General features: G+C 41.9%; 1 protein-coding gene across 3 annotated transcripts in view; it reads right to left on the bottom strand.

Annotated features, from left to right (window-relative positions):
- The window catches only part of ntm (neurotrimin), a 114,536-nt gene that overhangs the window by 31,860 nt on the left and 65,636 nt on the right, over window positions 1–17,040 (bottom strand). For all 3 annotated transcript variants that reach the window (XM_086130968.1, XM_086130966.1, XM_086130967.1), the window contains one exon: window positions 4,628–4,860. In XM_086130968.1, coding sequence (XP_085987094.1) covers window positions 4,628–4,860 — 233 coding nt within the window. The remainder of the gene's footprint in view (window positions 1–4,627; window positions 4,861–17,040) is intronic.

The raw sequence follows: 17,040 nt of genomic DNA, 5'->3' as shown, positions 1-17,040 counted from the left end.
GAGGCAATGCAGAGGGGGTGCTCTGGTGTGAAAGGGAAGCGGAAGAAGGGGGAGGTGGGTGTTGTTGGGTTCAACTTCTGACCGAACTGAATAATGTTTCGGGATTCCAAAGATGCAGGCTCAGACAAAGTGCTATGACAAGAGTATTTTTTGAAAAGCATCGCACCGAAGGATGAGCTGACGTCGCTGGTCACAAGATGCCAGGAAAAACAATGCATGAAACCAAAAGTGCTTGCAAAGGCAGGGTTCAAAAGGACGCTGAGAATACTCAAACAAAATATCAAAAAATCAAATAACACCAAAAAAAAAAAAAAAAACCATACTAAAATAACAAGGATACTTACCAACAAGGATCTATGAGGCAAACAAGAGCGACTCACTTCACTGGAGACTAGTCTTCATAAGATAGGATGCCAAAATTAAATGATTTTCCATCCATCCATCCATTTTCTAATCCACTTATCCTTTCGGGGGTCACAGGTGTGCTGGAGCCTATCCCAGCCATCTTTGGGCAGAAGGCAGGGTACACCCTGAACTGTTTGCCAACCAATCACAAGGCACACATATACAAACTACAATTCACGCTCACACCGAGGGACAATTTAGACTCTTCAGTTGATCTAACAGTGCATACCCGGAAAAAAACCCACGCAGGCACAGAGAGATCACGCAAACTCCACACAGTAAAGCCGGAGCCTGAAATTAAACCCTGCACCTCTTTTGGATTGGATTGGATTGGATTGGATACAACTTTATTGTCAAATGTGCTGTATGTGTAACATACAGATGAAATTTCTTCCCTCTCAACATAAAACAAGAAACAAGAGGAGCCGCTGCGTGTGTCCGCGCCACCATCAAAAGAAAAGTTAACAAAAAATGACAAAATAATACAAGACAACACATGTGCACATCTGCACTGTGAGGTGGATGTGTGAACCAGTCAACCACTGTGACACCTTAAATGTCTTAAATTGATATTACCGTATTTCTGCACTAAAGGCACTTCAGAGTACAAGGCGCACCTTCAAAGAATGGCCTCTTTTAAAACTGTTTTCATACAGTATATAGGACGCACCGCATTACAAGGAGCATAGAATAGAAGCTACAGTAGTGGCTGCAGTTGCGTTATGCATCCACTAGATCAGTGATAATTTTACAGTTTAACCCCAGCGAGTCCCAGGGACTTGCTGATCAGAAAAGTATGAGTCCCATTATGCATTTAGAGCAGGGGTGCCCATTACGTCGATCCTGATCTACTGGTAGATCTAAAACAGGTCCCAATTAGATCCAAAGAGTGTCGAGGAGAAAAAAAAAAACAACCATTTGTGTGTCTTTGTACATGTTCGTAATATATATTTTTTGTGTTAATGTACGCTGCACCATAATCATCCTATCAGTCTCCTTTTCACAAAATAAATATTTAAAAAATAAAATAAAGCAGGTAAATCTTGAATTTATGGTGGCGCGTGATGACGTCACCGGAAGTTGTTTGCGCTCAGCAGTCTGCAATTGCAGCTTGTGATCAGAGCTGTTGCGCTCTATCTTTTATCGACATTATTCTCATTCAGAGTTTGCTTCGTGTACAATTCACCGAGGGCACGGGCAAAGAATAGGAACCTAGGAGGGCCCAGGGAAGCACTTTAAAACGGTACGTGTGAGCTACGATAGTTAACAGGCTGCAAAAGTGCATCGCATGCCTCAGTTTCAGGCTGTTTCTCATCATGGCGTGCGTGCGTGCGTGCATGTGTGTATGTGTGTGTGTGCGCGCGCCGGTAAGGGTAGATCCCGTGAGGTTAGTTGATCGAAAAGTAGATCTTCGGTCCAAAAAGTTTGGGCACCCCTGATTTAGACAGTCCCAAATTTCGAATTCTGAATTGGTCTACTAATTCAATTGCATATGATAACAACACAAACAACAACAATATACATTGATAATAGGTTTATTTCTTCGAAACAAATGCTGCAAAATTTTAAATAATTCAGGCATACAAGATTTGCTGAGAAATAGGTTCTTCTTTCATCCCATGGTTCAGTCTTTGAGTTCATAAATTCTCCTCTCTTTACTCTGCTTCCAATGATACAAGGCTTTCTCAAAGTCAATTTATTATCGCAAAAAAATATACAACTTAAGCTGCTTCCTCTGTGATATCTCCGTAATAAACTTTCGCGACACTTGTTCGCAACACTTGTTTTAACGTTACACAAGTTGGCAATCGTTTGCTTTCCGCGAGGTGAAGGCCGATCTCGCTAATCTCGTCTCGCGAGAATGGAAATCTCGTTAAGTGAGATTACTTAACGCGAGATCGAAACAACAATGGCAGCGTTTGTCAAACTGTGATCGTTGTGGGAAAAAAAGATGTACCGTAGCAGGCCTGAGGATTTCGGAAATTCATGGTAACCGTTTTTCAATTCCGTCGGATTACTTATGGGAAACCACAGTAACTAATTTTTGGTTCCGTAAACGTTCATCATGGGAACCCGTTTTTCTATTGATATTCATAATCAAGAATTCTGATACTCAAAAGTATAATGTTTCAAGGGTAAATGTTTGAAAACTATGCATTAAATATGAACATTACATCAGCAGCTGTGTACTCCAGGTTTATTCCAAAAAATTAAATGGATCAAAAACTGGTGTTCTCATGTGGCATCATGACTACAGCATACCACAAAATCTGAGTATTTTTTCCAGTCTCACACTGCAACGATTGATTTACTGGTAATCATTAATACGGATAAGTATTGATGTGGCTTGACATCCTCTTCCCAAGACGATGCATGTGTAATCTACTATCAATTTGACGAAAGAATCTACCACACGTCATCATTAGTTCTACCGACAGTTAACATTCGCGTTACCTTGTGACGAATGTTTTATTCATAAAGTTACCATGCTACAACCAGTAAATTATAGAATAATCAAGACTGTTTCATAATATTTTTCATAGTGATTAACCTATAGATCTAATGACCAACTTGCCTCGGAATCGTGCCTCCCGTTGTATCTCGCTCTCGTGTTCTGTCCATACGTCACAGGTGAGTTTAGTGATATGCCCTTCGGATGATTCATACGAAAAATCAGACTGGCATTGCCATTTCTTAAATGTTGCAATTAGTAGACCTTTGTGTGTTTTTTCGCCGCTATCTCAAACTGTCATCTGCGCGATTTCTCAGTTTGCGGACTAAAATAGCAACACGCATGCGCACATAACGTTATCTGTTCCGCCCACCCAGCACTGAAAACAAAACAAAACGAAAGTAAATTAGAAGAAACACACTCACACACCACACCACAAACACACATACAGGCACAGTGAAATCGCGTTGATCACACAGGTGAGATTCGATCGCGTACAGTCAACTCGTGTGCGGTGACTTTTATGGGAAACGATTTTTCGGTACCGTCAAAATGACGTCACGGAAATGACACGCTACCGGTAACGATCGTTACCGTGAAATCCTCAGGCCTGCCGTAGTTTCTTTTTTTGTTTTGACTGAGAAATTTCCTTGCGTCCCAAAAACGCACATTATTTGGAACTGTGCGTCCCATGGGAAAATTACGCGTTTAGGACGCAGGACGCAGAGGTAACAAGATGGCTCTTAGATGGAGCTAGGCTAAAGGGAATACAATACAGTTTTATTGATATAGAGCAGGGGTGGCCAACCAGTCAGAGAGTAAGAGCCAATTTTTTTTACTGTGTTAATGCAAAGAGCCACATCGCTCGACTTGGGACCAGTCCACTGGCTCCAAGTCGATCGCGATTGACGTGTTGGTCACCCCTACCTTTAAACCTGACTAGCTTAGCGCTTAGCACTGAGCACCGTTGTTTGCGCACGAGCGGTGATTCAGTTGTCATCTGATTGGTTGCCCTGTTTGTCAATCATAAGCGCAAAGCTCCGTTGTTTGCGCATGAGCGGTGATTCAGTTATCATCTGATTGGTTGTCCTGTATGTCAATCAAGTAACAGGCTTGATGATAGGCTGACGTAGTTAGTTCTGTGTATTTATTGCCGTTGTTTGAATGGCATTTTCGACGCTTGTCATGAGAAAGCCCGGGAGCCGCACTGAACCAGCCAAAGAGCCGCATGCGGCTCGCGAGCCGCGGGTTGGCCACCCCTGATATTGAGCTTTCACAACCGCTGCAACTTTCCAGAGCATTTAAAATACTATGTCCAAGAAATCAGAAGATTGATGCATATATAAGGTGCATTGGATTATAAGGCGCGCTGTCAGCTTTTGTGAAAATTTGAATGCTTTTAGGTGTGCCTTATCGTGCGGAAAATACGGTAAATTATTTCATGAAGTCAGACATGCCTGCTGTGTCTCTGTGCCTGTGTCTGTACGTCTGTGAGCAGATACTACTTTATTGAAATAAGATGGACAGCTGCTGTTTTCAATAATAATACAGATGCAATATTATACAGTGAGCAGTTGTGTGTGTGTGAGAGAGAGAGATAGAGAGAGAGAGAAAAAGATTCATAACCTCGTCAATCCACGGTCATGTGAACAAAATTAAGATGTTTTTGGACAGAGCAATATCGTGAACGGTGTGAATCAGGGGTGTTCTGCGAAATTGATTAATTGTTAATGACACAATTTCTTTTGGTGTCTTGGGATCTTTTGTTACCTTGAATGAGGACGTACACCACATTTGTTGTAGGTCGCCTGCTGGTCTGGACAGCACAGACATACTGCCCCTCATCTGTCATGTCCACGTTTTCAATCTTGATGGTAAACTCGTCTTGATTAAGTGTCACCAGACTCACCCTTGGATCCACGGACCATTTTTCATCTCCGGCGTAAAGTATACTTGACCGATTTAGCCATGCTGTGTGCGTGACAATTTCCCTCTGTGGACACCTACGGAAGACGGACAAAAAAAATATCATTCAGTTACAGCATGAACATACTTCTTATAGCGGATAATTTTAATTGAGGGAAATAAATTACAAATCCATTAACCTTTATCATTTTATGACTCGTTCCATAATTTTAAGTGTTTGCCTCTGCGGGCAGGAATTTAACTACAGGGAACAAATTTATGACTACTAAATGCAGCACTTAAAATAAACACAAAATATTTTCCTCTTCTACAAATCTTTTTTTTTTTAACTAGGGGTGTGCTGATCGTGGTTTTAAGCGACCAATGCCAATCATCCATGAGTGTGATCGGCCGATACTGATCACATGGATTTGCTGTAAAATTTTGAATTATTGAGTTACAAATACTGATTTCTATCCATCCATCCATTTTCTGATCCGCTTTTTCCTCACAAGGGTCGCGGGGCGTGCTGAAGCTTATCCCAGCTGACTTCGGGCAGTAGGCGGGGGGGACCCTGAACTGGTTGCCAGCCACTCGCAGGGCACAATAGACCAGTGTTTTGCAAACCCTGTGAGATATTGTCAGGTGTGCCGTGGGAAATTATCCAATATGTATGCCTGTGCGGTCGATCAACTGGCAGAGTAATCGTGGAGTACTCTTCCATATCGGTAGGTAGCAGCAGCAGCTAGCTAATTGCCTTATGCTTCGAGACAAGCGAAGTTTCCGGCGCGAGGCAATACAATGAAAGGTATCTTTCATTTAGATTTACTTTTACCAGAGATGCTATTGTCCCAAGTAAGCTTAAACTCCATCGCCAAACAAAACACCCTTCACTTCGAAACAACAATGTGGAGTATTTTGTCCGCCTGCGTGAATACACGGAGAAACAATCAACGTGCCTGAGAAAAACCATAAAGGTAAACGAGACAGTTACCATGTCACTGAACTTGTGGCTAAATCAAAAAAGTAGCAGAGCAATTAATACTTCCCGCCTGCAAAACCATTGTAAATGAGGTGCTGAAGAAATAGCCTGACTGCTGTAAAAACGAAAAACATAGAAAGAATGAGAGTTACTTCTGTCTTTTATCAATTGCTGCCAGGATACCAGATCTGTGTTCATCAAGTCAAGTCAAGTCAACAGTATTTATAGAGCACTTTCAAACAGCCATCGCTGCATACAAAGTGCTGTACATGGAGCAATTTAACATGCACAATAAACAGTAAGACAAATCGGTAATAAAGGCGGTAGAAAGCACCAAACAGTAAAACCAAGAACAAATCTAAGTCATGCTGAGTCGAATGCCAAAGAATACAAGTGAGTTTTGAGGAGGGTTTTGAAGATGGGCAGCGAGGAGGCTTGCCGAATGTTCAGTGGGAGGTCATTCCAGAGAGAGGGACCAGCAACAGAAAAGGCTCGATCCCCTCTGAGCCTCAGTTTAGTTCTTGGTACTTCTAATAAGGTTTGGTCCACAGACCTGAGGCGCCGGGCAGGTGTGTAGGGGCGGATGAGCTCAGAGAGGTAAGGTGGCGCGAGATTATTCAGAGATTTGAAAACAAATAAGAGGATCTTGAAAATAACTCTAAAATGAATGGGGAGCCAGTGAAGGGATGCCAGAGTAGGAGTTATGTGCTCCCTCTTACGAGTACCAGTCAAGAGGCGAGCAGCGGCATTCTGGACCAGCTGAAGGCGCTTAATGGAGGACTGGCTGACTCCAAAGTAAAGGGCATTGCAGTAATCGAGCCGGGATGTGACAAAGGCATGAATTACTGTCTCAAAGTGTTCATGAGAGAGGAGAGGTTTTATTTTGGCCAGCTGTCTAAGGTGAAAGAAGCTGGATTTAACAACGGCACCAATTTGCCGATCGAGTTTGAAATCACTGTCCAGTTTAAGGCCCAAGTTTGAGACTGTTGACTTAAGATAAGGAGACAGGGGGCCCAAGTCATCCAAGTCATCCAAACCATTTATCACACTGAGTGAGAATAAATATGAAACATTATACAACATTGGATTGATGTTGATTTGATTCCTATTCAAGGTGTTATAGCATTATTTTTCAATGTAAAAAAAAACCCAGCTTAAAATGACACTTAATTGTTAAAAGAAGCTTTTTTCACATTTTCAGCTAGTGGTGGGCCGCGGGATTTTTTTCAATGAAAGAATTGTGCCTTGGCTCGAAAAACACTGGCAAAGACAAACAACCATCCATCCATCCATCCATTTTCCGAACCGCTTGATCCTCACTAGGGTCGCGGGGGGTGCTGGAGCCTATCCCAGCCGTCTCCGGGCAGTAGGCGGGGGACACCCTGAATCAGTTGCCAGCCAATCGCAGGGCACACAGAGACGAACAACCATCCACGCCCACACTCACACCTAGGGACAATTTTGAGTGTTCAATCAGCCTGACATGCATGTTTTTGGAATGCGGGAGGAAACCGGAGTACCCGGAGAAAACCCACGCAGGCCCGGGGAGAACATGCAAACTCCACACAGGAAGGCCACAGCTGGAATTGAACCCGGTACCTCTGCACTGTGAGGTCGACGCGCAAACCACTGGACCACCGGGCCGCCCTTTTCTTAACCCTCCTGTTGTCCTCATTTCCTGTACACACCCTGTGTCCTCCGGGTCAAAATGACCCATCTTCACTAAACCCCCCAAATAAGCAGCTAAATTGAATTTTAGACACCAATATTTCATATTACTTGAAGAAACAACTTGTCCTTCACCACATTATGTGTGATATAGTTCTCCCTCTTCACTTGGATTTCTATAGCTTAAGAAAAGGGGAAAAAATGTGCGAAAATGAGTTATGGATGCATTTGTATTCATTCCAATGACTAAAGTTTCTTTTTTGTTTTTCCTCCAGTGAACTATTTAGGACAATACAATACAAGACAAAAATATGAAAAATAAGATAACCCATTCAACTAATTAGCACATGTAGCGCAGTGTGCAACTGCACAGCCTTTACAGATATATTTCTTTCACCTATAGCACACAGTATGTGTTTTACAGGCCTTCTTTTGAGGGCAGAACTGGCATTTCTTCCTTTCTACTTGCCCTCGCTGGGGAAGTGGCTGTGGAAGGTGGATCATCAGGTTTCTCAGGAGCTCCTGTACATTTTGTTCTGCATGCCTGCCTTGTTGGTTGTATGCTGCTGAGGACCATGTTATTTTGCCATTTTTTGAAAGGAAAGTCTCTCTTTCAGCTTCAGGGATTTCTTCTTGTTCTGAAGAAGATTCATCATACTCTGGGTTATATTCCTCCCCATCTTCTTCTGATACATCCTCTACTTCCTCTTCTGAGTCAGTTGTATGCATATGTATTTCATTCAGTATAAGTACAATAAAAAGTTGTATTAAGAAAACGCTTCAAGTGACATTACGGAATAGTTACCATTAAAAAAGTTTTCAACTGTGGCTTTGCGATCTGAACACTGAGTGACACCCACATAAAGTCGTACATGACTTGAACAAGAGGAAGAAATCTGACGTGACAGAGTGCTTTGGTACACTGTAAATACATAAATCAATAAAGAAATACAAGACTGATTATTGAGAATACTACAGCACACTAAATTTGAATGTCTTGTGCAAGTCCAAACAGTGACTGCCCCCCAAGCCATTTTGAAACTATTTGTGGTGATCAAAGATTTCCAAACTGCGCTGAGCGGAGCGCAAAAAAAGCTTATGCCAATGCTAGTCCTTTGCCGATGGCGACCTTCCCATAGAAGGCAAAGCCAATGCATTTGTATTGAAAGAAGCCAGAGCTTGCTCAATTCTCAAACGATTTTCATGAGGCTGACTTTTTTGTCAATGCCAAAATGTGTGCTATCAATACAGAACATGCATTCTTAATTTTGGTGGGGGCTTTTGTGATGACAATGAACAGAAAACGTGGCAACACTTAGTACAATGTACCGGTGTCCCGTACCAGCTCTTCCTCTCATGCACAGCTGCCCCAGCTGAGGAACTCAGTCAACACTGCAGATAAACTCTCACCTCATACAGCTTTTTGTGTGTGTGTGTGTGGGGGGGGGGGGGGGGGGGGTCTGTGTTCGTCGGAGCTTTAAGATCTCCAACTGGTACTTTTACCCCTTTCACTCACCCTGTAACCTGATAACATGATACGCTGTCCACTGTAGTAACTGCTGTCCCTGAAAGGGTTCATATTAGATACTGAAATATATAGCATTGCACATTGTTACCGTTTACGCGTGTCGTCACTGTCCTCAGCCCCAAACCATATTTGTAATGCACTTCTCGGTCAGTGACTTCAACCACAGCGGTAAAACACGGGCACATGCAAGTGATGTCGTATTGCTTGCCTATTCAACTGGGGACTTGATTTCATCCCATTTCAGCAGCAAACAGTTTTCTATTACACTCACGCTTGTAACTGAGCACACCTGCACAAGAGGCACAAAATGGATCCATCCACTCGCCCGCCAAGACTGTTCGCATATTGATGTATTCTGTAAATATAGGTCATTTTTCGACGAAAATTTTGGGTGGAACGCAAATTGTTCATAAACTGGGTCATTCATGACCTGAGGTTCTACTGCAATTGCAAATGCAACTAATCATTCACCCCCCAGTCTCAATGGTTATTTGTCAATAAGTGCCCTGTAATGCACTTGCTATTCTCAACCAATGTGTCAGGAGAGAGAAGTGGATTGCAGAAAGCGAGAAAAAATTACATGTTGTTGTTAAAGGGCATTGCAGAGACATACCAAGTTGCCACATGTAACATATTAGTAAAGGGACAAGAAATCTTACCTCCTTGCGCTCCATCCACTATTTTGATGTGTAAAAAAATACAGTGACACTCAACCTGCATTATGTAGAACAGGGGTGCCCAACCAGTCGACCATGGTCGACCAGTGGACCGCGGACTTATCCCAAGGTGACCGCCAAGTGTGGAGGAAAAAAAAAAATTATGACATGTCAGGAAGTCAGTGTTGCCAATTTAGCGACATTGACGATGTAATTGACAAAAAATTAGTGAGTATTCAGACCCTCTCGAGCGACTCTTTTTTTCAAAAAAGTGACTAGTGACAATCTAGCGACTTTTTCTGGCATTATTGGAGACTTTTGGAGTCTGTGCCATGAAAGCACGTTTTTAAGGCTGTTCCCAATTAGCAGCGCCTGGTGCTGCTGTGGCCCCTCCCCCAGATGAAGCCGCTGCTGGCTGATCCCGCTAGGTTTACCGTCATGGCTGGATGTAAATATAAGCTTTTCTTTGTCTAAAATAAACGAAAAAAAAACAAACAACAAAAAATAAAAATTACAAAAGAAAAGAAAAAAAACAACATCCCCCAAGGGGTGTGTTGTGATGTTGACATTGGACTCGTCGATATCCGGAGGTTGGCTACTTGAAAAGTAGCCCTGAGCACTGGGCACCCCTGATAAAATCCATTTCATACACCATAAAAAAAATATGCTCATCCATGCATTTTCTCATCCGCTTTATCCTCACAAGGGTCACGGGCATGCTGGAGCCTATCCCAGCTCTCTTCATGCAGAAGGCGGGGTACACCCTGAACCGGTTGCCAGCCAATCACAGGGCACACATAGACGAACAACCATTCGGGCTCGCACTCACATCTGGGGACAATTTAGAGTGTTCCATGAACCTGCCATGCATTTTTAGGAAAGTAGAAGGAAACCGGAGTGCCAGAAAAACACACACACACACACACACACACACACACACACACACACACACACGCACACACACACACACACACACACGGGGAGGGGGAATATGTAAACTCCACACAGGAAGGCCGGAGCCGGAATCGAACCCTGCAACGTGAGGCTGATGCACCTACCAGTAGGCCGCCAGACCGCCATATCCCAATATATTTTCAGTTATTCTATGAAAAATTAACACACTATGAGTGTTAAAGTGACAAACGGTCACGATCCTGTTATTGTGTTTCTCCAGCAGGTGGCAGAGGAGGGCCGTCCCTTCAGCTTGCACACCCGTCACCCAAGTAATCAGCCGACTATTTCAAGACTCCCATGTTGTCATGTCTGTGTCGGATAATTCGCCTTGCTCACGACTGTCACTGAGTGTTGAATTTGTCTAGATGTTCCATGTTTTTGTCTTTGTTTTTACTTCTGCCAGGTTTTTTGCACTTATCTTTGTAAGTACTTTTTCAATTGTAGTTAGAGTCATGTTTTTTGTATTACACACTTTTGGGTTTTTTCTTGTCTATATATTGACAAGCAATTTTTGTTTATGTTTTTGTCCTTGCCTTTTTTGCAAGCGTTTCTGGTTGCCTCGTTTTCCTGGTGTTGTACCAGCGTTCTGTGTTGAACTATTTCGGTCCTGTGACCTATTTTTGTTGATAAACTTTTTTTGTCAATTCTTTCCAAGGTCATTTTTCTGGAGACCAATTCTGTCTGGAGCGTTCTGGGAACATGACACAAACAGATCTGTATCAAATGATTAATGCATCCAGTTGTTCTGCGATATAAAGTTATCAAATGTAAACAGAAGCAAAGTAGCCTACATTTTTTCGCACAAATGTAGTTATCAATCTAAATAAGGGGTATAAAAAATGTCAACAGAAATAGATTTTAAAAAAATGAAAAGATGCTCTTTTCTGTAATGTAATTTTTAAAACATTCATTTTGCAGAATTTGAAAGTCAAAATCAAAACTCAGTTTTCACGTTGCGCACGAAATGGGAAAGGAACCGCTTCGTACGCAACTGAAAAAACGAGAATAAGTGGATCCCCGAAATAGCAGACACTGAAAAGGACTTTGTCACAAAATAATATTTATTATAAACAAAAACTCTGTCTAATTGAAAACAGAAAACGCTGGTTAATAGTGATGGGTCCAGCACCACCGATGCGTTGACGCATGCGCCGGGCTCACAGAGCAAACCACGTGTCGGTGCATGTGCTGCTTCATTACGTCACGTGATTGACACGTGAAACTGCACCGGCGCAATTTTGACTGCATCGGCTGCGTCGACACAGTCCAGGCTGCTAATTGACACGTGAACTGCACCGGCGCAGTTGAGACTGCATCGGCTGCGTCGACACAGTCCAGGCTGCTTGGCACAGTCCAGGCTGCGCCACTTAGTCCAGGGGGCGTTGACTCAGTGCAGGGGGCGTTGACGCAGCAAAAGCCCGCACAGTTTATCTAAGGAAGTGCGTCTGGCGACACGATGCCGACTGCCGAAACAAGCCAGACCTCACCCTCGCTCGAATAAAAATATATGTTTGGGCAATACGGAAAACACACTGATTATCAGAAAAAATGTGTCCGTCTGACTTCGAGCGTCATGTCGGCTGTCATATACAGTAATAGGCTATTATTATATGAGAAGTGCTTTATGAATGTTTATACTGTATGTCATACTTCAGTTGATTGAGAGGTCCCGCCTATGAGGGGGAGTTCCAGAAAGTGACTGCGAGTGAGCACACTGCATGTTTGATGACTCTGCCACGTTGTTATTAAAAGTCACATAAAACGTAAACCTTGCCTGCTGACCATCATTACATCGGCTAGGCTAGCTTAGCTGTTGTCGTAGTTCAAAGCTTAATACTCGAGTGACGTTGTACAGTACGTGCATATTATGGAGCAGCTTCCGGACAAATACAAATTGTCCGCCGTGTAGAGCCATTTTGATCTCCTTTTGGAGAATAAGGTATTTATTAAAATCTCCTTGTCTCACCAAGTGCCTCTCGGATTTTTGACATGTCTTATTCCATTGTGTGTGTGTGTTCTCCACAACAGGGGAAATAGCATGCATTAAACGCAACAGACTGAAATTTAAAACACTGGAGCATCTTATTTTTCTAAATCAAAATTTGTGAAGACAAAGCCCACAAGCATCCTCATTCACATGATTTTCACATTATTGAAACACATTGAATGATACAATATGAATGCATGGATGTGAATGATATTGTCAAGGGTCAATGTCATCTTTATTGTCAAATATGCTTTATGTATGACATGCAGCATAGATGAAATTTCTTCCTCTCAATCCTCAATGCATATATGCATGCAAACATGCTGTGCATTAAACACACACAGCTAAGAAAGGATAGCAGCTACACTGTATAAAAAAGGCATGTAATCTGAACAGTATAGACAATATAAACAGCATAAACAACAACATAAACAATGGCGCTTGTAGCTATTGTGGGTAGAGTGAGGTAGTGCACACTTCATCATCAAATCAGTCTGTTCAGTCTGTCAAGTGGGTTGGCTGCAGGGATTTTGAAGGTCCAGCAGGTGGCAGTGGTCAGCGACACAGTATCAGCACAGTATCAACACAGTTTGTCATCGTGTCGACACGCCTCATGAGGCCTCATGGACCCATCACTACTGGTTAAAAACGAAAACCAGGAAATGATATAACGAGACAACGAAAAGCGCTTACAAAAACGGCAAGGGAGGTGATTAAGCAAATACTATAATATTAACAAGGAGACGTCGAAGAATGTAACGATCAGCAATAGTGCAAGAGTAGCGCTTTCAAAAATACATGGGCAACAGCAGTGGCACGGAATGGAATACTCCGGCAAGGAGTCGACAGCCGAAACGCCTAGATATAGCAGGTGTAATCACAGACAAATAGGCAGCAGGTGTGCAGACAGCAGAAATGAACGCCTGCCACCTGCTGCCAAATACGGGACATGACATCAGTACTGTGTTGTGAAAACAAATCACATCTGTATTATAGTGTTCCGTCTACTAAATGCATGCATTTTATGAATTGCTTATCCTCATTGTTACATACATTCAATCTTCGACTCCACTCCTCCAGGTTGACTTACGGGACGCCGTAACATTTCCTGTTTTGCAGTGTGTTTATCATTATTTTGTAATTTTCTTTCCAGACACTGCTGATCAAAGTTGGATACGCTCTGCTTTGACACGGTTCCAGCGAGTCTACTGTGAAGTGTACTCAGTCAACCAAGCACTTTACTTTTGGTCTTTCATATTGATATTAAGTTAGCTTAGCAATTAGCATGGCTTCTCCGTCTTTCTCTGTTAATTACTCCTCGTAATACCTTTGTGATGATAAGGGTTCTTCTAAGTAGTGTAGTTATTCGCTGCCATGGAGGCGGAGATTATCGCATGACGAGGGAAACTGCATCGTGTTTCGCAGGCAGCACAAGCCACCCGAAAGCTGCTGAACTTGCTATCGCTAGCTGTGGCGGCGTTTCACCTCAATTTGCCAACTACCTGGCTACAGATGACATAAGCAGCCCATAGAAGCTTTTTCGGACGTTTCCGCTGTTCAATTATCTGAAAACTGTTTTAAATTTATAATAATAATAATAGTAATTTGTCATGATTTCCCCAGTGTGGGACAAATAAAGGATATCTTGATGACAAAAGACATAGATTAAAAATTCTGTTTTTTGGTGGATTTTGGATGGAAGAAAGGTGCACATTTCTCTCCATCCAAAACTGTTATTGTGTGATACTTAATGCACTTTGTAGAACGCTAATTATATCAGGAGAGGTAATTGCAACCACCTGGGAATGGCCAATTGTTGCTTGGACCTGATTGGCCCGAAGCTCAAGTGAACTCCCTTTAAAAGAGGAATGAGGAAGTCACTGCGCGGCGGACAACTTGGAGAGCAGTGCTGCATGTGGTCTGCTCAAAACTGGTCAACTGTTACTCCTGGAAATAAAGAAAACTGGAAAATCTCCTTTCACCTGGCCTGCTGTTTCGCCGCATAGCCAAATTATTTTTTGTGTTTTGATGAGCCTCAAAATAAAACTGCTTGTATAATTTCGAGGCGTCCCAGTCTGCATTGAGGGCATTTTTTTTGGTCAAAAGTTACAGGTATTAATTATGGGTTTTTGTTGTAACTTTATTCTTTGCCAACACAGTAGTATTAATTTTCATCCACTCACCTTTTTAATTTTCATTGACTCTTAGATTTAATTTTGCAGCGTAGGTTTGTGATGTACGTATCGTGACGATGTATTGTGATTCACTTCCCTTTGTTGTTTTTTCAGTCTGCCACCTGATAGATTGATAAACGAAAGCTTTTGCTCATCAAATCAGGCTGAGTCGATGGATTGATTACATGCAGTTTGCCGCAGATTGCAAATGACGATAACACGATATTCGAAAAAGTCATGATAAAATGGGATTGAATTGTCAATCTCTGCAATACAGTAATCCCTCATTTATCGCGGGGGTTACGTTCCAAAAAGAACCCGTGACAAGTGAAATCCGTGAAGTAGGATTTATTTTTTAAAAAGCAAAAAAAATGTGAGAGGCAAGAAATTTCAAATGTGCTGTATGTTTACAAACAGCACATTTGACAATAAAGTTGTACTTTATACTTGATAGTCAGCTTTATTTTTTACAGTTATGATACAATACTGAACTATGTATACAATGCAGAGGCAATTGCTCTAAGAATACAAGGGAAGCTCAGCTTCCCCTAAAATATCAAAAAGTAAGTGATCAAATTATATGTGTGTTTGTACAATTGTGTGGACATGTCATTGACTAAATATGCGCTACAACACGCTCAACTTTTGTTCCGAATCAGCTTCTTATTACTGGTTACGACGCGACTCTCTTCTCATTCATTTCCGCAGCTTCACTGTGCTTTAAACTGTGTGGACGCTGAGTGTCGACCGTGCGGACGCTGGGCGTCAAGAGAGTTCAGTGTAGGTTGTCCCAATGCATTGAAACGAGACGAGTCGTTGGATAATTGCTGGTTTTGTCCCGCCCATTGGGCGCTCAGCGTCTCTGGGAGTCTATGGACAGTGGGCGTTTATAGGCTGGCCCGGAAATTCAGCTTTCTACATGATGATTGGATGATCTGTCTGAGGCTGCATCTCTTTTTGATTGACAGCAAAATGAGCCAATCACCGATCTTATGATGAAGGCAACCTTCTCATTTTTTAAAAAAAGGAACGGAGAGTAGAATTCACATATAAATAGATGGTCACATTTTATGATGTAGGCCAAAATTGAGCTTCCTCTCCTTGACAGACCAGCATCCGCCACTGACACAACCAAAGACCAAAAATTTGCAAAGGTAAATTTGGTAAGCTGTAAAGAGACGAGGTGCGGAGACTGTTCACGTTGGTCAGTCCCTTAGCCAATCAGGATGCAGAACACAATTCACTGTTTAAAAAAAAGCTTTTAAAAACTGCACTAAAGAAAATCAGTGAAACACCGAAGGTGAACCGCGTTATCGCGAGGAATTACTGTATACATATATATGTATGCAGAGAGAGATGTGTATATACAGTATATATATACATATATAATAATTTCGCCCAGCTCTAGCCATGTGCGAACTCGAGTGTCTCATTAAAGCACAGATGACTGATAGAAAGTAAAACTGCTATAGCCGGTCTGAATATTATTCATGTTCAGGGTTTTGTTCCTGAAATTTAGACTTTAAATGTCTGTGTTCCTGTCCTTGCTAAAAGTTATGGGTTTAATTTGAGCTAGACAGCAAGTTAAACTCTGGAGACATGATGCAAGATGTCCTCAAACTTGTTTGTAGTTTTTAATATAAAATCTCACTGCACGCATGCATTGTAAGCGATCTCTTTTTTGTTGTCAACTGTGTAAATTTGTGCATTAATCACATGAGCCCTCGACATTTGCGCCAGAATAAAAGTGTGGCTTTCAAAATGAGAGTCAAGAACAAATAAACAATTGAACCAAAACTCACCTGAAAGGCTGAACAGCATGTTTAAAGGCAGTGGCGGGCCGTGCATTTCAACTTTAGGCCTTCAGTGACGTCACATACATTAACACAATATAGGCTCGTCAGGCAGCACTTAATTTCAGGAGCATTTAAAACCATCAAGTATGCATTCACAATTAAGAGCAGGAAACTAAATGTACAGATATTGTCAAAAATAAAAAGATTTAAAAAATACAAAAAAAAAATGCCACCCAAATTACGCTGTGTGATCATAAACAAGTCTGTCCAATAAATTGCACAATGTCGCAGTTTCATATAAGACACCAACCACACAATAACAAAACAAACTATTCTTTGAAAATAAAATTAACAGATCATTTGCATTTTGAGAATAGGCTATACAACAGCAAATAACTGAAAATGTTGAGCAGCTGAGATTGAACGAATTTTAGTGCACGAAGCTGACTACATTGCGCCATTATAAATTGCAGGTGAGCTGATTTATTTGATACATTTTTTTATCTTTGTCATTTTATTTCGTGACCATTAAT

The sequence above is a fragment of the Hippocampus guttulatus genome, chromosome 15 (assembly GCF_054856545.1).
Source record: "Hippocampus guttulatus isolate MCC_2025c chromosome 15, RoL_Hgut_1.0, whole genome shotgun sequence".
In the NCBI taxonomy this organism is placed as follows: Eukaryota; Metazoa; Chordata; class Actinopteri; order Syngnathiformes; family Syngnathidae; genus Hippocampus; species Hippocampus guttulatus.
This window is presented reverse-complemented; position numbering and strand designations above follow the sequence as displayed.